The sequence below is a fragment of the Oncorhynchus clarkii genome, chromosome 21, assembly GCF_045791955.1.
Source record: "Oncorhynchus clarkii lewisi isolate Uvic-CL-2024 chromosome 21, UVic_Ocla_1.0, whole genome shotgun sequence".
Classification (NCBI taxonomy): domain Eukaryota; kingdom Metazoa; phylum Chordata; class Actinopteri; order Salmoniformes; family Salmonidae; genus Oncorhynchus; species Oncorhynchus clarkii.
In genome coordinates, this window is record NC_092167.1 from 6864298 (window position 1) to 6887710 (window position 23413).

General features: G+C 46.2%; 1 protein-coding gene across 1 annotated transcript in view; it reads left to right on the forward strand.

Moving 5' to 3' along the window:
• LOC139378428 (staphylococcal nuclease domain-containing protein 1) overlaps window positions 1–23413 on the forward strand; it is a gene marked incomplete at its 5' end in the record, with an annotated part of 274769 nt that overhangs the window by 204687 nt on the left and 46669 nt on the right. The window contains 3 exon segments of the mRNA XM_071120595.1: window positions 2488–2629; window positions 17978–18104; window positions 21768–21837. Coding sequence (XP_070976696.1) covers window positions 2488–2629; window positions 17978–18104; window positions 21768–21837 — 339 coding nt within the window.

Here is a 23413-nt window from a genome sequence, read left to right on the forward strand (position 1 = left end):
CAGCTTCAAGCCATAAGGCTGCCTAGTCTGGGACCAGAATGCTCCTGAACAGCTTCAAGCCATAAGGCTGCCTAGTCTGGGTCCAGAATGCTCCTGAACAGGTTCAAGCCATAAGGCTGCCTAGTCTGGGACCAGAATGCTCCTGAACAGGTTCAAGCCATAAGGCTGCCTAGTCTGGGACCATAATGCTCCTGAACAGGTTCAAGCCATAAGGCTGCCTAGTCTGGGACCATAATGCTCCTGAACAGCTTCAAGCCATAAGGCTGCCTAGTCTGGGACCAGAATGCTCCTGAACAGCTTCAAGCCATAAGGCTGCCTAGTCTGGGACCAGAATGCTCCTGAACAGGTTCAAGCCATAAGGCTGCCTAGTCTGGGACCAGAATGCTCCTGAACAGCTTCAAGCCATAAGGCTGCCTAGTCTGGGACAAGAATGCTCCTGAACAGCTTCAAGCCATAAGGCTGCCTAGTCTGGGACCAGAATGCTCCTGAACAGGTTCAAGCCATAAGGCTGCCTAGTCTGGGACCAGAATGCTCCTGAACAGCTTCAAGCCATAAGGCTGCCTAGTCTGGGACCAGAATGCTCCTGAACAGCTTCAAGCCATAAGGCTGCCTAGTCTGGGACCAGAATGCTCCTGAACAGCTTCAAGCCATAAGGCTGCCTAGTCTGGGACCAGAATGCTCCTGAACAGCTTCAAGCCATAAGGCTGCCTAGTCTGGGACAAGAATGCTCCTGAACAGCTTCAAGCCATAAGGCTGCCTAGTCTGGGACCAGAATGCTCCTGAACAGGTTCAAGCCATAAGGCTGCCTAGTCTGGGACCAGAATGCTCCTGAACAGCTTCAAGCCATAAGGCTGCCTAGTCTGGGACCAGAATGCTCCTGAACAGCTTCAAGCCATAAGGCTGCCTAGTCTGGGACCAGAATGCTCCTGAACAGCTTCAAGCCATAAGGCTGCCTAGTCTGGGACCAGAATGCTCCTGAACATGTTCAAGCCACAAGGCTGTCTAGTCTGGGACCAGAATGCTCCTGAACATGTTCAAGCCATAAGGCTGTCTAGTCTGGGACCAGAATGCTCCTGAACATGTTCAAGCCATAAAGCTGCTTTATTTCATTCTTACTCTCTTGCACAGGTTCGATGTACACTCACTGGACTCTAACCACACACTCACACATACTACACTGACACTCCAAGACACACAAACACACAACGTGCACACACATACATTTTGATGCCACAAACACACACACAAACACACATACATTCACACTCTTCACATGCTGCAACTACTCGCTGTTTATTATCTATGCGTAATAACTTTTATCGAACATGGTAATATCGACCTTGTACCCCTGCACATTGACTCTGTGCTGGTACCCTGTGTATTTAGCCACGTTATCATTACTCATTGTATTTATTCCTCGTGTTATTACTTTTTCAAAATAAATCTTTCTGCATTGTTGGAAGGGCCTTTAAGCATGTCACTGTTAGTCTACACCTGTTGTTTGCAAAGCGTATGACAAATCAAATTTGGTTTGAAATCGCTACACTATATAAAAACCACAAACTTGTTAGTTTTTTTATTACCTCCAAGTAAACACAACAGCCTGCGGTGGAAATGAAAGGAGTAGAACCAGATGTGTTGTGGTGTTACACAAGGAAAGGAGACTTTAGTTGTTGTCAAGTTGTGTTCCACTTGTTCTCCCTGGCAGTGGGGTTCAGTGACCCCATCAACAGGAGCCTCAGAACATCAGCTGGTGGAGAGATGATTAGGGAGCTCTTGTCATCCTGTCCCTCACACGCGTGTGTGTGTGGCTATTGTCATGCGCGCATGTGTGTGTTTTCGTGTGTGTTTGTGCGTCCATAGCGTCGACCATAGTGTTTGATTTGTGGCCCCAAGCGGAACACTCTTCCCTTAATGAGCCTCCTGCCCTCCCGACAGAGGCCCAACCTTGGAGAGGAGCTGACCTGGTTTCCACACCGGAAACACTCTAGAGGATGGTGAAGAGAGGGAAAGAGGGAGAGAGGTTGTCCCACGGGGGATTGGTGTTGCTGTTAGATAACAGACCCATGTTTCTCCGGTCTAGGGGTTGTTTGTTCTAGACCGTATTTCCCTTTGGCATCAAAACAGGCCCTGAATCAAGTAATGGGAGTCATTTAGGAGTGTACATGAATTGTTCTGTTGGAGTTGGCAGTGATTAAAGTAGTAGTTTGATGTCTGGTTTGGGTTTGTTTTGAGTATGTTAGATGTTTGATCATGTGACATATAATAAGGAACTGGCATGCTTAGCTGGAGGTTTAGACATGAGAAATGTCCTTTTTGCTGTGGTCTTCAGTCAGACAGGGGACTGTATATTATTTCATTTGTCCTACAAGTAGATCCCCAATTTAACGAGAAAGACCTCATATTAATGATATCATTATATTACACATAAGAACAGGGAGTGTTCTGTCATGCTTCACCCTAATCATGTGACCTTCCCCCCCTCAGATCTGGGCCAACTATGAGGAGAAGAAGGTGGAGGAGGTGGTGCACGTGATGGAGGAGAAAGAGCGCACAGCCAACTACAGAGCTGTATATGTCACTGAGATCACGGACACCATGCACTTCTACACCCAGGACGTGGAGACAGGTGTGTGGGGGGGGGAGTGTGTTGTCTGATATTTTGACTGGGTTGTTTTGGTGTGTGTGTGTGCGAGAGACGGGACTAGTTGGAGGCTGACTTCATGTATGACGGGCAGTTCTGCCCCACAGCCCAGACGGTCTCTCTCTGCTCTCACATGTATCTCCCTTCTGCATCCTCCACCTTCCTGCAGAGAAACACACCAACATTCCGCTTGCTTTTGCTACTAAAAGACTGGAATAAATCACCAGATTATTCTGTCATTCCCCAGTGGAGGGAGGGAACGTTTGAGACAGAATAAATAACAATCCCAGGTGTTTTGGCATGGCTGCACCTGCCATCACCCTCCTCCCCTCGCTCTCTGTGTGCGATGCATTATGGGTCGGTGTAAGGAGAGGTCCATAGTTTAGCCCTCTGAGCTTAAAGAGGTGATCTAGTGTACAGCATCTACTGTTGCTGTTGTACTAATGGCCATCATTGTTCTCGCTGTGGGCTGCCAAGGTTGTGTGTGTGTTTGTCTGCATGTTTGTGTTTCTGTCGGTGTCTGTTTGCATTCTGTGTGTGTGTGTTGTGAGCGACAGTGTGTTTACGTAGGCCTGTTAGCCCGAGCCCAGTGAAGCAGCACTATGGCCAGCCACTCATGTAATTACTACTAACCCATCCAACCCCCTGCCATCGACAGAGAGAACCAACCCTCACATTTTATATCATTATCATTCTTCTAGCTGACCCAGACTCAACCCCCTCCACTCATCCACAGCCCAAAGGCATTAGACATCTACAATGTTAAGGAACGTCTTTCTTTTAGGCTCTCCTTTAAAAATAAACATTCTTACCGTTAATATTCTTACCAATGTTTTCTACACACACTCTGTCTGAGTAATGTGTTCAGACACAACATAGCTGGAACAGTTGTGTGTGGCGTCTCATGCATAGCCCTGTGTCTAACAACACGCTGGTTAGTGTGTACACTACACACTACAGCCGTAGAGGAGTCTGCCAAAGGCTGGCTCCAGCACCTATCCAGTTTTGGCTCCTTGAATAGGACGGCAGGCTGTGATTCAATGTGACTGTGTGCTTGGTCCCATGCCTTGTGGGAACGAGGAGTTGGTTGGACAGAGCAGGGGTTAATGAGCGTGTTGCATCATCACACAGACACAAAGACCCCTTTGCTTTAATTGGTTCAATCATTCTCTCTCTCTCTCGGTCATTCACTCAATCACGCATTCAGGGGGATCTCACTCCCCCTCCTGTTCATGGGGCGGCAGGTAGCCTCGTGGTTAGAGCTTTGGGCCAGTAACCGAAAGGTTGCTGGATCAAATCCCCAAGCTGAGAAGGTCTGTCGTTCTGCCCCTGAACAAGGCAGTTAACCCACTGTTCCCCTGAACACGGCAGTTAACCCACTGTTCCTCTGAACAAGGCAGTTAACCCACTGTTCCCCTGAACAAGGCAGTTAACCCACTGTTCCCCTGAACACGGCCGTTAACCCACTGTTCCCCTGAACACGGCAGTTAACCCACTGTTCCCCTGAACAAGGCAGTTAACCCACTGTTCCCCTGAACAAGGCAGTTAACCCACTGTTCCCCTGAACACGGCAGTTAACCCACTGTTCCCCTGAACACGGCAGTTAACCCACTGTTCCCCTGAACAAGGCAGTTAACCCACTGTTCCCCTGAACACGGCAGTTAACCCACTGTTCCCCTGAACAAGGCAGTTAACCCACTGTTCCCCTGAACAAGGCAGTTAACCCACTGTTCCTCTGAACAAGGCAGTTAACCCACTGTTCCCCTGAACACGGCAGTTAACCCACTGTTCCCCTGAACACGGCAGTTAACCCACTGTTCCCCTGAACAAGGCAGTTAACCCACTGTTCCCCTGAACAAGGCAGTTAACCCACTGTTCCCCTGAACAAGGCAGTTAACCCACTGTTCCCCTGAACAAGGCAGTTAATCCACTGTTCCTCTGAACAAGGCAGTTAACCCACTGTTCCCCTGAACACGGCAGTTAACCCACTGTTCCCCAAGGCAGTTAACCCACTGAACAAGGCAGTTAACCCACTGTTCCCCTGAACAAGGCAGTTAACCCACTGTTCCCCTGAACAAGGCAGTTAACCCACTGTTCCCCTGAACAAGGCAGTTAACCCACTGTTCCCCTGAACAAGGCAGTTAACCCACTGTTCCCCTGAACAAGGCAGTTAACCCACTGTTCCCCTGAACAAGGCAGTTAACCCACTGTTCCCCTGAACAAGGCAGTTAACCCACTGTTCCTCTGAACAAGGCAGTTAACCCACTGTTCCTCTGAATAAGGCAGTTAACCCACTGTTCCTCTGAACAAGGCAGTTAACCCACTGTTCCCCTGAACAAGGCAGTTAACCCACTGTTCCCCTGAACACGGCAGTTAACCCACTGTTCCCCTGAACACGGCAGTTAACCCACTGTTTCCCTGAACACGGCAGTTAACCCACTGTTCCCATGAACACGGCAGTTAACCCACTGTTCTCCGGGTGCAGAAGACGTGGATGTCCATTAAGGCACCGCTCTGATTCAGAGGGGTTGGGGTCAATGCTGAAGACTCATTTCGGTTGAAGGCATTCTGACTAGTGCCACTGGACTTTGGCAGAGGCCATGAAATTGACTTTCGTCGTCACTTAATTTGTCTTATTGCGATAATTAATAAATTTGCATTAATTTAGAGCCAATCGGAACCCTGCGTCTCCGTGGGCGTGACAATCCTATCACGTTGGAGCTTGGCAGCCTTTGGCACCCGACATAACCCCTCACTAATACCACGTACGTACACACCACCCACCCAGGAGATGTTCAGGTGTTGGCGCATGATCAGAACAGATCTCCTCCTGCTGATCCCCCTCCATGTAGCTGCATATATCCCCCACGTCCCCGGAGGAAGTTATGTAGAGCGCTGATGATGTGCCATGTAACCTATGTGATCACCGTGACGACTAGTGTGATTGACAGGAAACACACTGGCACAGACTGGGTTGATTAGCCTGATAACAGTCGGAAGCGTGAAAAGCACATGTGAAGAACCAGAACAGGATAGAGACACACGTTCGGTTTAGGAAACATAGCTAAAGCTGCAGCTCAGCTGGTAGTACTGCAGTCTTTGCGTTCAAGCACAGTTTTAGTCATCTTTTATTAGATTTTTTTCATGATTTCAGATGAACCAGCAATGTGGGGCCTTTTTTTAGTTTTTAATTGGCCGATGTCTCCCACCGAGAGAGTTATGTGCTCGTTAGGAAAAACACGATTGTTATTTTCAGCAGGCAGGCAAATATGACCAGAATCACCCCCTATGACCCTCTCCCTCTCTCTCTCTCCCTCCAACCCTCTCTCTCTCTCTCTCTCTCTCTCTCTCTCTCTCTCTCTCTCTCTCTCTCTCTCTCTCTCTCTCTCTCTCTCTCTCTCTCTCTCTCGCGCTCTCGCTCTCTCGCTCTCTCCCTCCTACCCTCTCTCTCCTTCTCTTATCCTCTTCTCTCCCCCCCCTCCCACATTAAGGCCCACAGCCCCTTGAAGAGCACTTCAAAGCCCAGGCCCAGTAAGTTCTTACAAGCCGAGTGCTTTGCAATTTCATGACATGTTTTTTCCGAGACGGCAGAATATATAATGTAGGGGAGGGGGGGTGATTTTAGAAATACTAGGAAGATTGGTTTTTGATAATGACATAGCTTTCTGTGTTGTGGTTAAGTTGGTCCTAAGGCGCCCGGCACCGACAAATTGCCGTCAAGCAGTAGGTTTCCCCCTAATCAGTCTGTATTCCCACCTTTCTCAGAGAGCAGGGATCTCCCTAAATGTGCAGCCCCCAATGCCACGCCATACGCTATTATGGCAATAGATTCTGACACGTATAGGATGCTGTGAATTCATCACCCGCAAATAGATGTTCTCGCTCCCAAAATTGTTTCCATACTGTAGCACAATTCTGTACGAGGCAAACAGGTCGACCACAACAGACAGCAATCTACCTGGGAGAGAGTTTTGACCTTGTCTCTCCCCACCTTACCTGCTCCTCTCTCTCTCCCTCCCTGTCTCTCCCTCACTCCTCTCTCTCACGCTTAAGTGTTTTAAGATCAGAGGTGAGAGGTCAGACAAGTTAATTTTTTTGGGCAGCTGCCGTCATCACTCCATTTACTGTCTGGATAAAAATACGCAGCTGGGGCGAAGACTCCTTGACTGACCTTGAGGCGCTGGGCGAGCCGTTCGGGACATCGGAGTAAATCCAAAGGGAATCAATCCGACGTGTTTCACCCTCCTCTTTTTTCAAAGGGGTTGAAGACACACTGTTATAAAGTGTAAATAAAACTCCTAGTTGTCTTTAGTTCCCACTGTGCTCGGTTCTGTTCATACTCTGCCTGTGGTCACTGTGTCTCACATACCAAGAGAAGATAGTAGACTGTGTTTTCATGTTCTCTTAAGCTCCCTGATGTCTCTTAATGGTCCCTAAACGGTGAAGCAAAGTGCACAGTAATATCGGTCGGTTGCGACAGTTTTGCTTGTGAGAAAACATTTTATTAGTCAGATTTAATTACCGAAAGAGTGTGTGTGTGTAAACGTGTGGTAGAATTTGTTGGAAAAGGAATGTTCCGGTCTGGGGAAATGTTACAGATATCATTCCATTTTTCATCTCTCTCTCCCTATCCATCTCTCCTCTCTCTCCCTATCCCTCTCTCCTCTCTCTCCCTATTCCTATCCCTCTCTCCTCTCTCTCCCTCCCTCTCCCTATCCCTCTCTCTCCCTATCCCTCCCTCTCCCTATCCTTCTCTCTCCCTATCCCTCCCTCTCACTCTCCCCATCCCTCTCTCCCTCTACCCATCTCCCTCTCCCCATCCCTCTCTCCCTCTCCCCAACCCCCTCTCCCTCTCCCCATCCCCCTCTCCCCATCCCCTCTCCCCATCCCTCTCTCCTATCTCTCCCCATCCCTCTCTCCTATCTCTCCCCATCCCTCTCTCCTATCTCTCCCCATCCCTCTCTCCTATCTCTCCCCATCCCTCTCTCCTATCTCTCCCCATCCCTCTCTCCTATCTCTCCCCATCACTCTCTCCTATCTCTCCCCCTCCCTCTCTCCTATCTCTCCCCATCCCTCTCTCCTATCTCTCCCCATCCCTCTCTCCTATCTCTCCCCATCCCTCTCTCCTATCTCTCTCTCCCCATCCCTCTCTCCTATCTCTCTCTCCCCATCCCTCTCTCCTATCTCTCCCCATCCCTCTCTCCTATCTCTCTCTCCCCATCCCTCTCTCCTATCTCTCTCTCCCCATCCCTCTCTCCTATCTCTCTCTCCCCATCCCTCTCTCCTATCTCTCTCTCCCCATCTCTCTCTCCTATCTCTCCCTCTCCCCATCTCTCTCCCTCTCCCCATCTCTCTCCCTCTCCCCATCTCTCTCTCTCTCCCCATCTCTCTCTTCCTCTCCCCATCTCTCTCTTCCTCTCCCCATCTCTCTCTTCCTCTCCCCATCTCTCTCTCTCTCTCTTTCCTCTCTCCCCATCACTCTCTCCCTCTCCCCATCTCTCCCCATCTCTCTTTTCCTCTCCCCATCTCTCTCTTCCTCTCCCCATCCCTCTCTGACAGCAGTACAGCCTAGACCAGACCAGTGTTAGGAGCTAAGAGCTGACAGCAGTACAGCCTAGTCCAGACCAGTGTTAGGAGCTAAGAGCTGACAGCGGTACAGCCTAGACCAGACCAGAGTTAGGAGCTAAGAGCTGACAGCGGTACAGCCTAGTCCAGACCAGAGTTAGGAGCTAAGAGCTGACAGCGGTACAGCCTAGTCCAGACCAGACCAGAGTTAGGAGCTAAGAGCTGTCAGCGGTACAGCCTAGACCAGAGTTAGGAGCTAAGAGCTGTCAGCGGTACAGCCTAGTCCAGACCAGACCAGAGTTAGGAGCTAAGAGCTGACAGCGGTACAGCATAGACCAGTCCAGACCAGAGTTAGGAGCTAAGAGCTGACAGCGGTACAGCCTAGTCCAGACCAGAGTTAGGAGCTAAGAGCTGACAGCGGTACAGCCTAGACCAGACCAGAGTTAGGAGCTAAGAGCTGACAGCGGTACAGCCTAGACCAGTCCAGACCAGAGTTAGGAGCTAAGAGCTGACAGCGGTACAGCCTAGTCCAGACCAGACCAGAGTTAGGAGCTAAGAGCTGACAGTGGTACAGCCTTCAAATGAGTGGTGGTTCCCCCAACCAGGTGCCACTCTGTCCACATTATTCACATTCTACCTTTACACCCAGCAGCTGTTCTCCACCTAATGATGCTGGAACACCACTCAGTCACACTCCTTCCTACTATCATGCTGGTATTCAATCTCTCTCTTGTTCTGTTGCTAAGTCTATCTTTCTCCCTCTTGTTCCTTATGCTCTGTGGTTTGGTCTCTGTGTTCTAGTTTTTCTCATTCTCTCTCCTTATGTCTCACTCTCACCTCTCGCTAGCTCTCTCGCTCTCTCTTTCTCAAATGTTCCCCTCATTCGGTGAAAACCTATGGGTTTTTAAAGGTCCCAATGCACCAGAACTGTCCGCCACTGTGGAGTGCCTTAACCTGTGACGGCACACATTGTTTTTAGGAGCAGTCAATGGGGAGCCTCGTAACACTGGTGTGCCAGGCCATTAGCATTTGCCAGTATTGATGTCAATAAGAGGACATTCTCTATCGATCTGTCCGAAAGGGAATGCAGGGGGCTCTAACCAGGCCTTAATGTGAAGCAGCGAACTAGGACCATCTTAGAAACAGCTCTCCACTCCTGGACCGTGTTCATTAGGCACCAAATGGAATAAAAACGGATTGAAAAAGGCCAATGCGAAATGCACATTTTTTGTGTTCAGTTGCGAAATGTTTGAAAATGTTTTCCATTGTGTGCTCAAATGAACACGACCCTGCTTAATGCGGACAGAAGATGGCTGGATAAAGCTCCGTGCACATAAGCAAGTCCCTGTTCCCATGTGATCCTCTGTAGAGGGTGGCTCTTTGTTTCCCCCGCCTACCGCTGGCCTCTGTCTTTTGAGGACACGGTCATCCTAGAGGGGGCAGTAGTTTGTCATGGTCATGATTTTATCCTCACATCTCTAGGCCGCCCTTGTTTCACCGGGTCTATATTCTTCAGTCGTGCTGAACTACGTCTTGTTTCTCTTCAGCTGGTCTGTTAACAGCTGCGGTGACACTCCACACAAACTGCAGAGGCCACGGCTGTAGAAAGCAACAACATACTCAAGCAGGAAGAAAAGCAGACACTGCAAGTTTGATTTGTTTTCTCAACTCCCCACCACCGCGCCGGATGATGCAATATTTAGAGGTCCTCAGATGAGCTTTACCGCGAAGGCATTCATTGTTGAATTTGAATGGAACTGAAGATTGGAAGGTCAGATCACATGTCTGCTCAGCGGTTTATTCTGAGGGGTGTATTTTGGAGGGAGCAGGACCCAATCTGGCTTGCTCTTGGTCTTAGTGCTGGTTACCTTATGTGGCAGTGAATCGCTCTTCTCTTGGCACTAAGACCACTTACACGCTTCTCCTCCTAACTACAAGTACAGGTGAACCCTCCCAATGCCGCACCGCACCCGGGCATATTGGGTGAAAATCCACATTGGCCTCACTCGACGAGGCCTCAATGGGAGTGTAGAGCGCAGGAGAAAAGTCACAGATGCTGCCTCTTTGTCTCTTCTGGGCTTTCAAATGACAGAAACTGTAATTTGGTGGAGAGGGCCCCCTCTCCGACTGCCAGGAGGGGGAGAGAAAGATTGAGAGGGGGAGAGTGTGCTGTGCGATGCGACTCTGAAACGCTCTTCCACAGGCAGAGTGGGCATTAGTGAGGCTCTGCCATCATTTGTTTTTTTATGGCGGCCTCGCTCCACGCACAGCGGCTGTCGACACTTTCTCCCAACTGGTGCCCAAAAGAGGAGTAAATTGCTCCCCATAAAGCCATTTTATCTTTCCCCCTGCATCTCCAGTACCTCATTTGTCTGTGTTGGGGTAGGTTGTCTGTTATAATTGTGTGTGTGTGTGTGTGTGTGTGATCAGCAGTGTTGTTCCCGTTCCCACCTGGAAGTTCTTTAACACAAGCCGCCGTCCCCCCTAGAGGATGAAGCCTGTCCAAACCTCATGCATATTTAACAGGCCAAACTAGCAGGTAGAGTTAGCACTGTGTGTCTCAGCCCGGTGTCATCATTCAGACTGCCCGTGCACACACACATTCACACACACCGTATGCACACATCAGAAGTGGCAGCGTTACAACTGCTAATATAATAATAGTAATAGTAATAATAGTATAAATATATAATAATAATAATAGTTCAGACACCAGTGCCTATATAGCAGATCTGATAAAGACGCCGGGAACAACATGTACTAAATGGAAATGAGAGTCTTCTGAGACCTCCCAGAATAAGTGTTGTTTTTAGGTTAGTTACACATTTCCCTGGGTGTGCTCCTTTCTAGATGCCGCTGTGTGCATCTCATACATTTGAATATTGAGCTGATTACAGCTGGTGAAATGTTGCCTCTTTCTGCGCTTCTCCTGTTCTTGGTTTTCTGTTCCCCTTTTTCTCTCTTTGGGTGTCCTGAATTAGAGTTTCTGCATCATTTGGAAAATGCTTAACAGTGATTTTGTTTAATTTCTTCATTTGGGAAGGGAATTGGAATTATCCTAGCTTTTTAGTAACCATTTAACAGTGATTCTTTAATCTGTTCTCTGGTCTTCTGTTTCATTCTGGATGGGATGATTTCCGTTGTTGATGGTAATGATTTGGTCAAATAGGATTCCGCGTGGCCTTCGGTCGAGTGCAGAGGACAACATGATCCAGTGTTTTCATTGCTTTTTGTTTTCTTTCCGCTAGTACGCCTCATTCGCCACACCACAGCCAAATGCCATTTTAATCAACCCCAACTAAAATCATTTTCTCTTCTCTAAAGCCTAATCGCTTTCTCCGTTCCACGCGGGGCATTTACAATGTAATTACATATGATTTACCAACAGCTGCAGCCATAATGGCGCATAAACAAATTACAGAACAGAGTGAGAGAAAAGAGAGGGAAGGAGGAGAAAAGAGATCTGGAACAGTCTTCACTTTATGTGGATCAGTGCTTTTGCTCACTAGCAAATACACAAAGCGAGGCCTGTCACACTGGAGACCCATTAGCCTCTTACACTGAGACTGCAAATTCATAGATTTGTCTGTTTTTTCTTTTCTTCAAACCAACGTGGAATTGGGAACTGGGACTCTCCTTACTACATACGTCTCCTGGTATTTCTCCTAGCCTGATTTGGATTTGCCAGAGATGCATGTTGCAGATCTCTCTGGGTTGCTGAAGGCAGGAAACCAACCGTAGGCGTCGGTTCACTGGACACTCACAGGGTTTATCTTTACATTTCTCGGCAGTGTGTGCAAACAGACAGAGGGAGATGTAGGCTGTTTTATGTTTTTTACACATTGGTTGGGTTGGAATGATGTTCTTTCAAGCTGAAAAAAGGAACACTTTGCCTGTTTGTTTACCTGTGTGTGTGTGGGGGGGGTGCATCTATGCTTGCCAGAGTGCTAATGAATGTCTTCATTCCTCTCTCTCTGTGTGTGTGTCTATGCTTGCTAGAGAGTGCTAGTGTATTTGTCTTCGTTCCTCTCTCACTCTGTGTGTGTGTGAGCGTGAGCGCTTTCCCATTCCCTTGTGTGTGCATTACCGCCCAAGCCTACACCTGGAAGGGAATCTGCATGCATAGATGTGTGTAATAAAGCAGTGCCCTCCACTACAGGTCACCCTGGGCCAAGATGCCTGCACAGCAAATGACCAGCCATAAACTGACTGGCAGTAGGTAGGGAGATTCTAATGCTGCAGAACCCCAGCGCTGCATGCTGAATCTAATACCAAGTGTCATTGTTCTCTCTCACCTGGCCCTGTGGTGTGTGTGTGTTTATATAATGGATAGCAAACCCACAGAGAAATATGTAGTAGTTAAGAGGCTTAAGTTCACCACTAAATCAGGAAAGCACTTGAAATGAAGAAGGATTGACGTGTGTGGGGGGGGGGGTTTGCTATGCTATGTATGTAAGTCCTCTCTGTGAACAGCCTACAACCATCACCAAGAAACATAACAATCTCATTGGTCAATATCAACATGACTGCAGGTTCACTGTAACAGACATGGTCCCTGTTCCTTCTCCCTAACCAACGTCTTCATCCTCCACAACCACCTTCAGAGTGAGAGACATTAGATGTACAGTGTCTGACGCAATCTGACCCGACTGTAATTAGAGGGAATCTAAGGCTTCTACCAAGTAGTGAAATTACACTGGGAAATCAGTGATCCATAGAGATGACTGCTTCCCGAATGTTACCTTATTCCCTACATAGTGCACCACTTTTAACCAGGGCCGATAGGGCACTACATAAGGAATATGGTGCCATTTGGGATGCTGTCGGCCGTGTACTGATCTACTGTTCCTTATGTAACCTCAGCCATATGTCCTAATGAATGGCTTTAAAAACCCACTGGTATTATATGAGGACACTGGCCTTGAGGATGGATCCCATAGGATAACATGTAAGGTAGGGTTAACATTGGTGTACCCTACCTCCTTCCTGTACCTTCCCCTCCACAGTAATGCCAGGTCTCTGCTACATCATGTGTTCTGTACCCTACCTCCTTCCTGTACCTTCCCCTCCACAGTAATGCCAGGCCACTGCTACATCATGTGTTCTGTACCCTACCTCCTTCCTGTACCTTCCCCTCCACAGTAATGCCAGGCCACTGCTACATCATGTGTTCTGTACCCTACCTCCTTCCTGTACCTTCCCCTCCACAGTAATGCCAGGCCTCTGCCATATCATGTGTTCTGTACCCTACCTCCTTCCTGTACCTTCCCCTCCACAGTAATGCCAGGTCTCTGCTACATCATGTGTTCTGTACCCTACCTCCTTCCTGTACCTTCCCCTCCACAGTAATGCCAGGCCTCTGCTACATCATGTGTTCTGTACCCTACCTCCTTCCTGTACCTTCCCCTCCACAGTAATGCCAGGCCTCTGCTACATCATGTGTTCTGTACCCTACCTCCTTCCTGTACCTTCCCCTCCACAGTAATGCCAGGCCACTGGTATTAATTAGGTTAAATGAAGTGTTTCCATTAAAGCTTTATATAGCGATTGGATAGGACTCCCTCTTAGCTTATTTATTATTTAATCAAATTTCTCCGTGCCCAAAGTGGAGCATGCCTCGCGACCCAGGCAAAGACGCACACCATTACCACTACCACTCCTGGCTGGGGAAGGAGGAAGTCTCTCGCTCTCAAACTTTTTTAATTAGATGAATAAATCTTCCGCCGGCAGCCGGAGCGCTGACAGGCAGGCCACAGCGCTGCACAGCTGCAGCTACACCACTAACGTGGTGCGCTACTACGGTAACACGGCCGTCACGAGCTGTACCTCTGGGATAGATAGGAGGGTTGGGGAGGTAGGGTTGTTGATCTGAGCTGTACCTCTGGGATAGATGGGGGGGTAGGGTTGTTGATCTAAGCTGTACCTCTGGGATAGACGGGAGGGTAGGGTTGTTGATCTGAGCTGTACCTCTGGGATAGATGGGAGGGTTGGGGGGTTAGGGTTGTCGATCAGAGCTGTACCTCTGGGATAGGATAGAGGGTTGGGGAGGTAGGGTTGTTGATCTGAGCTGTACCTCTGGGATAGATGGGAGGGTTGGGGATGTAGGGTTGTTGATCTGAGCTGTACCTCTGGGATAGATTGTGGGGGGTGTAGGGTTGTTTATCTGAGCTGTACCTCTGGGATAGACGGGAGGGCTGGAGGGGTAGAGTTGTTGATCTGAGCTGTACCTCTGGGATAGATTGTGGGGGGTGTAGGGTTGTTTATCTGAGCTGTACCTCTGGGATAGACGGGAGGGCTGGAGGGGTAGGGTTGTTGATCTGAGTTGTACCGATGGGAGGGTTGGGGGGGTAGGGTTGTTTGTCTGAGCTGTACCTCTGAGATATTGGGGGGGTAGGGTTGTTGATCTGAGCTGTACCTCTTGGATAGATGGGAGGGTTGGGGGGGGGTAGGGTTGTTGATCTGAGCTGTACCTCTGGGATAGATGGGAGGGTTGGGGGGTAGGGTTGTTTATCTGATGTGTTTCCTTAAATCTGCTGCTCCTACAAAACACTGAGGGTGCCTCTCTCAAGCGTGTGTTTGTGTGTGTGTGTCTGTGCGCTCCTCGCTCCCCTCAAACAGTAGTCATTAGCCATCAGTGTGCCAGTGGATGGGCCAGTGAGGAGTGTGAACGCCACGTTCCTCTCCCCAAACCCCACAACAAACACACACCTCTCACACACCCCCTCTTGCAAGCCTCCTGTTTTCACTCTCCTGTTTAGCGTACATGACATCATGTTAAGGTAGCTGGCTAAGAGCTAACTGGCTGCTCACTCTCTTTTGAACTTTTAATATTCCCTTGTTTTTTAAACAAACGCTCTGATGCAGGCCGGAATAACATCACAATGACAGCTCTGATCTGTTGAGGAGGGAGGAAGGGATGTGGCTTGTTCGTTCGTTTCATGTGGCTTTGCCTTTGAGTTGTTTCTTTGATCACAACACACATTAAGCTGCCCCCCCTTCCCCCCCCCCCCCCCCCACACACACACACACACACACACACACACACTCCCTCCAATACACACACCTCCCTCCAATACACACACACACACCTCCCCCGTTCAGTAGTGTTGGTAATGCAGTGGAGGAGCTCCTCAATGTCACATTTCCGTAACGCTTCAAGGTCATGGGCCACAGATTACATTTATTACATACAGATTACACTGATTACATACAGATTCCATGATTACATACAGATTACACTGATTACATACAGATTACACCGATTACATACAGATTACACAGATTACATACTGATTACACACAGATTACACTGATTACGTACAGATTACATACAGATTACACAGATTACACCGATTACATACAGATTACACCGATTACATACAGATTACATACAGATTACACTGATTACACAGATTATATACTGATTAAACTGATTATATACTGATTACACTGATTATATACAGATTACACTGATTATATACAGATTACACTGATTATATACAGATTACACTGAATACACTGATTATATACAGATTACACTGAATACACTGATTATACTGATTATATACAGATTACACTGATTATATACTGATTACACTGATTATATACTGATTACACTGATTATATACAGATTACACTGATTATATACTGATTACACTGATTATATACAGATTACACTGATTATATACTGATTACACTGATTATATACAGATTACACTGATTATATACAGATTACACTGATTATATACAGATTACACTGATTATATACAGATTACACTGAATACACTGATTATACTGATTATATACAGATTACACTGATTATATACTGATTCCATGATTACATACAGATTACACTGATTACATACAGATTACACCGATTACATACAGATTACACAGATTACATACAGATTACACCGATTACATACAGATTACACAGATTACATACTGATTACACACAGATTACACTGATTACGTACAGATTACATACAGATTACACAGATTACACCGATTACATACAGATTACATACAGATTACACTGATTACACAGATTATATACTGATTAAACTGATTATATACTGATTACACTGATTATATACAGATTACACTGATTATATACAGATTACACTGATTATATACAGATTACACTGAATACACTGATTATATACAGATTACACTGAATACACTGATTATACTGATTATATACAGATTACACTGATTATATACTGATTACACTGATTATATACTGATTACACTGATTATATACAGATTACACTGATTATATACTGATTACACTGATTATATACAGATTACACTGAGTATATACAGATTACACTGATTATATACAGATTACACTGAATACACTGATTATACTGATTATATACAGATTACACTGATTATATACTGATTACACTGATTATATACAGATTACACTGATTACACTGATTATATACAGATTACACTGAATACACTGATTATACTGATTATATACAGATTACACTGATTATATACAGATTACACTGATTATATATTGATTACACTGATTATATACAGATTACACTGATTACACTGATTATATACAGATTACACTGATTATATACTGATTACACTGATTATATACAGATTACACTGATTATATACAGATTACACTGAATACACTGATTATATACAGATTACACTGAATACACTGATTATACTGATTATATACAGATTACACTGATCACACTGATTGGTGTGTGTTTGCGTGTGTGAACGTCTGCGTGTGTGAACGTCTGCGTGTGTGAACGTCTGCGTGTGTGAACATCTGCGTGTGTGAACGTCTGCGTGTATGTGGCGGACACCATCGTCTCCCCCTCCCCCCCCGGGGCACATGCTGAAACATCACCTCTATCAACCTGGCTCACATCAAAGGGAAACGACCACAAGTCCTCTATGTGTTATGGGTAGTGTAGCATGTTCATTACTAGCAATTATAGCATTGTCTGCTTGCTTTTAGTGCTGCTTTCTCTCCCCCCCCCCCCCCTCCTCCGCGCACACACACTTGCTGTGCAGGCGAAGGGGCATTCTTTTTTTATTGAGTCAGTGTATAGCCCTGGTTGTTACATTGCCCAAGGGGAAATCAATGGGAATAGGTTGTCAACAAATCACCATGTAATTTCAACATCGGGCACTTTGCTAAACTAGCTGGAGTAAGCGATCTGCACTCTCTTCACACTCTCTCTCACACACGCACGCACACACATCCCATACCTCTTCACACACACTCCGAGCCATCAGCCGTGACAGCTAGCCATTTGTTACTGCTGAGCGCAAATCACTTGGCTAGTGATTGCAGTCTGAATCCACACAGCCTGACGCTCTTATCATCCTCTTCAAAACATGGATATTATCCACCGCCACATTTTCTGGCATCTCCACCTAATAGTTCTCCCATACAGGATAATGGGTTGGTGACTGGTAGACACGTCACAGAGCGCAGTCTTTTTACTCATGCTGTTTTGGTTATGACTGTCTCCACTGATGGTAAGGCTAGTAGAAATAGGATTATTTAGTATTTGTAACATGGTGCTAATGCAGTGATAATTACTACAGGAAACGGAGGTGACCAATTTCCCCATGGTGGCTACTGCGATCATGCGTCCATTTTGGGGCAGAGCGCTGTATGGCTCAACAGTGATACATGGGATATGAGCCAAATACTAACGCCTTTGGCGTCTAGTCAAAGGGCCTGTTTGTAGACATTGAAAATGTCTCGCTCTCCCTGCCCCTCAGGCACCCAGCTGGAGAACCTGATGGAGACCATGAGGGCAGAGATCGCCGCCCAACCCCCAGTGGAGGGCTCGTACGCTGCCCGCCGAGGGGACTACTGCATCGCCAATTTCTCCGCGGACGAAGAGTGGTACGTGTTTTATCTTTCTGTCACATGGTGCTGCAATGTCTCCATTTTAATGTGTAGTAAAATACCTGACCCTATGTTGAGGTCTTGGAACTGATCTTTCTGTTAAAGAGAGAGCTATTGGTCCTACAATCCATCCCCTTTCCTTATGACTAGTGCCCAATCCATCCCCTTTCCTTATGACTAGTGCCCAATCCATCCCTTTTCCTTATGACTAGTGCCCAATCAATCACCTTTCCTTATGACTAGTGCCCAATCAATCCCCTTTCCTTATGACTAGTGCCCAATCAATCCCCTTTCCTTATGACTAATGCCCAATCCATCCCTTTTCCTTATGACTAATGCCCAATCAATCCCCTTTCCTTATGACTAGTGCCCAATCAATCACCTTTCCTTATGACTAGTGCCCAATCAATCCCCTTTCCTTATGACTAGTGCCCAATCAATCCCCTTTCCTTATGACTAGTGCCCAATCAATCCCCTTTCCTTATGACTAGTGCCCAAGTCAGGGCTAATAGTTGGCATTTGGGTTCAGCCAAAATGTACATTAGAGGATCGTATTAGAGCAACTGATAAGCTCTGCCCTTAACCTGGATGTGAGTCACCCACACCCTTTCTCATTGGCTTTTTGCCTGGATCTATTCTTATAGAGACCTTTGACGATTGTAAAGGCCAGGTATAAACTTTCCAAAATACAAAGCGTCCTACCTATTTATCTACCCTTTGTTCATACTGTTTCTGGTTTTAAATCTGCCCAGCCATAAAAGGGACATCCCAAAGTCATGGCTCCTGAACGGCCCTGGTTTTTAAGAGGGCCCCTTTTAGAACAGAGCTTTGTAGAGGTGTTGAGCCCTCGTCGACCCAGCCGGTACACCGGATGTTGCCGGTGAAGTTTACAGATGGTGGCGGGGACAGATGGTAGTCGCGGAGGCGAAGTGCGTCGGGTGGGCGCCACCGGGTGTCTGCTATGACTTTGGGCCCCATCAAGGAGGTGACCGAGAGAGAGAGAGACGGTGGGAAGGAGAGGGAGAGAAGGGAAATGCCAAACTGATATTAAAAATAGAGACTTGCCCCTCCCTAGCCAGGTGGACAGCTCATCATCTCCCTCCCCCTCTCCCCTCACACAACTTCTGGGAACAAAAACTTTTACGTTTTCGCATCCACCAGTCATAGTTGAGGAGAGCTTTCAAAAGAGCCATCTGTGAGATGCAGTGGCTGGGATTTTTACATTTTTTTCATCTTCTTGTTCACTCGTACTTCCTAATCTCCCTTTGGCTGCACCAGTCTATTGTTACTCCTGTTTTGTATGGAGAGCACTAGTCTATTGTTACTCTTGTTGTGCATGGAGAGCACCAGTCTGTTGTTACTCCTGTTTTGTATGGAGAGCACCAGTCTATTGTTACTCCTGTTTTGTATGAAGAGCACCAGTCTATTGTTACTCCTGTTTTGTATGGAGAGCACCAGTCTATTGTTACTCCTGTTTTGTATGGAGAGCACCAGTCTGTTACTCTTGTTTTGTGTGGAGAGCACCAGTCTATTGTTACTCCTGTTTTGTATGGAGAGCACCAGTCTATTGTTACTCCTGTTTTGTATGGAGAGCACTAGTCTATTGTTACTCCTGTTTTGTATGGAGAGCACCAGTCTATTGTTACTCCTGTTTTGTATGGAGAGCACCAGTCTATTGTTACTCCTGTTTTGTATGAAGAGCACCAGTCTGTTACTCTTGTTTTGTGTGGAGAGCACCAGTCTATTGTTACTCCTGTTGTGCGTGGAGAGCACCAGTCTATTGTTACTCCTGTTTTGTATGGAGAGTACCAGTCTATTGTTACTCCTGTTTTGTATGGAGAGTACCAGTCTATTGTTACTCCTGTTTTGTATGGAGAGCACCAGTCTATTGTTACTCCTGTTTTGTATGGAGAGCACTAGTCTATTGTTACTCTTGTTGTGCATGGAGAGCACCAGTCTGTTGTTACTCCTGTTTTGTATGGAGAGCACTAGTCTATTGTTACTCCTGTTTTGTATGAAGAGCACCAGTCTGTTACTCTTGTTTTGTGTGGAGAGCACCAGTCTGTTGTTACTCCTGTTGTGCATGGAGAGCACCAGTCTATTGTTACTCCTGTTTTGTATGGAGAGCACTAGTCTATTGTTACTCCTGTTTTGTATGGAGAGTACCAGTCTATTGTTACTCCTGTTGTGCATGGAGAGCACCAGTCTATTGTTACTCCTGTTGTGCATGGAGAGCACCAGTCTATTGTTACTCCTGTTTTGTATGGAGAGCACTAGTCTATTGTTACTCCTGTTTTGTATGGAGAGTACCAGTCTATTGTTACTCCTGTTTTGTATGGAGAGTACCAGTCTATTGTTACTCCTGTTTTGTATGGAGAGTACCAGTCTGTTGTTACTCCTGTTTTGTATGGAGAGTACCTTTCCAGGAAAAGCAGCGGTTCTTCCTTTTTATGCAAAATACGTTTTTTGTTTTAGTGTTTCTTCCGGGACCTGTTATTCTGTTGTTCTGTTATTCATTGAGGTAATTTCCAACCATAGTGAGTGTTGTACATCTTTATTCTGAGAGGGAGGGAGGTTTACTGGTTTTAGTAAAGACTAATTAGGGTTGGGTTCCTTTCAAGGCCTGTTGAATGCTGCCACTGAGGAGTTCTGAATGAGTCTGTGTGTCTGTCATTCTCTCTTTCTCTCTCTCTCTCGTCACTTTCTCCCTGACTGTTTCTTTTCCCTATCTTCTCTCATCATTCTCTCTGTCTTCTCTCTACATGTCTGTCTCTCTCTCCCCTGTTGTGTCCACTCCACCATTGCCTAATTGTTAGTAGCGTTTGTTTTCTCCTTCTGTCCATCCTGTCTCTCCTCTCCTCCTCGGGTTAATGCAGTGATGTGGGCCACACAGTGATTGACAGGCTCTTTGACTCGCCTCTCCCTCCCACTGAGCTATCCCACAATGCACTTCACCAATTGGCTTCAATACCTTTTATTTTAGATTATCTCTGTGCTTTTCTGGTACTATAGGCTTAGATTGTAGACGTATGATTTCTCACACACCTCTTGAAATGAACAAATCATACAGGCCAATATAATTCCCCTTGTTTCTATACAGTGGCCTGTCTGAAATGGAACATTTCAAATCCCATAGGGTCTCTCTCCTCAAAGACCGTATCACTACAGACATATCCACCACCACACCAGCTCTCCTCGGAAATAAGAACGGAATGATTTACTCATCTCCTTGTACCTCCCTCTCTCCCCTTTCTCTCTCTCTCCTTTCTCTATCTCTCATCTTCTCTCTCTCTCATATCTTCTCTCTCATCTCTCTCTCTCCCCTTTCTCTCTCTCTCCTTTCTCTATCTCTCGTCTTCTCTCTCTCTCATATATCTTCTCTCTCATCTCTCTCTCTCCCCTTTCTCTCTCTCTCCTTTCTCTATCTCTCGTCTTCTCTCTCTCTCATATATCTTCTCTCTCATCTCTCTCTCTCGTCTTCTCTCTCTCTCATATATCTTCTCTCTCATCTCTCTCTCTCTCCCCCTTTCTCTCTTTCTCATCTTCTCTCTACCTTTCTCTCTCTCCTCTCTCTCTCATCTTCTCTCTTCTTTCTTTCAATTCTCACCTTTCTCTCTCTCATCTTCCCCTCCATCTGTTCCTTCACTTACCTCTGTAAAGGTACAGAGCCCGGGTGGAGAAAGTTCAATCGCCAGCAAAGGTCCACGTGTTCTACATCGACTATGGCAACGTGAGTACCTTTATAGCTGTATCCCTCACTACATGAGTACCTTTATAGCTGTATCCCTCTCTATGTGAGTACCTTTATAGCTCTATCCCTCTCTGTGAGTACCTTTATAGCTCTATCCCTCACAACATGAGTACCTTTATAGCTGTATCCCTCTCTGCGTGAGTACCTTTATAGCTGTATCCCTCTCTACGTGAGTACTTTTATAGCTCTATCCCTCTCTACGTGAGTACCTTTATAGCTCTATCCCTCTCTACGTGAGTACCTTTATAGCTGTATCCCTCTCTACGTGAGTACCTTTATAGCTCTATCCCTCACTACATGAGTACCTTTATAGCTCTATCCCTCTCTACGTGAGTACCTTTATAGCTCTATCCCTCTCTGTGAGTACCTTTATAGCTCTATCCCTCACAACATGAGTACCTTTATAGCTGTATCCCTCTCTGCGTGAGTACCTTTATAGCTGTATCCCTCTCTACGTGAGTACCTTTATAGCTCTATCCCTCTCTACGTGAGTACTTTTATAGCTCTATCCCTCTCTGTGAGTACCTTTATAGCTCTATCCCTCTCTACGTGAGTACCTTTATAGCTCTATCCCTCTCTACGTGAGTACCTTTATAGCTCTATCCCTCTCTGTGAGTACCTTTATAACTCTATCCCTCTCTATGTGAGTACCTTTATAGCTCTATCCCTCTCTACTAGAGGTCGACCGATTAATCGGATCAGCCGATTAATTAGGGCCGATTTCAAGTTTTCATAACAATCGGAAATCGGTATTTTTGGCCGCTGATTTGCCGATTATGTCACGATCGTCGTATTAAGGAGACCAAAGCGCAGCGTGATGTGAATACATCCCTTCAATGATAGATGAAAACAAACACAAAGTACACTAAACAAACAAACAAAATATCAAAACGAACGTGACCGCTATAAATACTGAGCGCAAACATGCAACATCACATAGACAATAACCCACGACAATAGACAATAACCCACGAACCCAAACTGGAAAATGGCAACCTAAATAGGATTGAGAACCATATCAGGTCAAAACACATAGAAATAGTCAAACTAGACATACAACATAGAATGCCCACTCATATCACACCCTGACCAAACAAAACATAGAAACAAACAACGCAAATCATGGTCAGAGTGTGACAGATTTTTTTTCTTTTATTATTATTATTATTATTATATTTTTTTTACACCTTTATTGAATCTTTATTTAACTTGGCAAGTCAGTTAAGAACACATTCTTATTTTCGGCCTAGAAACGGTGGGTTAACTGCCTTGTTCAGGGGCAGACCGACAGATTTTCTCCTTGTCAGCTCGGGGAACAGTTAACTAGTCCAACGCAATAACGACCTGCCTCTTGTTGCACTCCACAAGGAGTCTGCCTGTTACGCAAATGCAGTAAGCCAAGGTAAGTTGCTAGCTAGCATTAAGCTTATCTTATTAAAAACAATCAATCATAATCACTAGTTAACTCCACATGGTTGATGATATTACTAGATATTATCTAGCGTGTCCTGCGTTGCATATAATCTGACTGAGTATCTAAGTATCTGACTGAGCG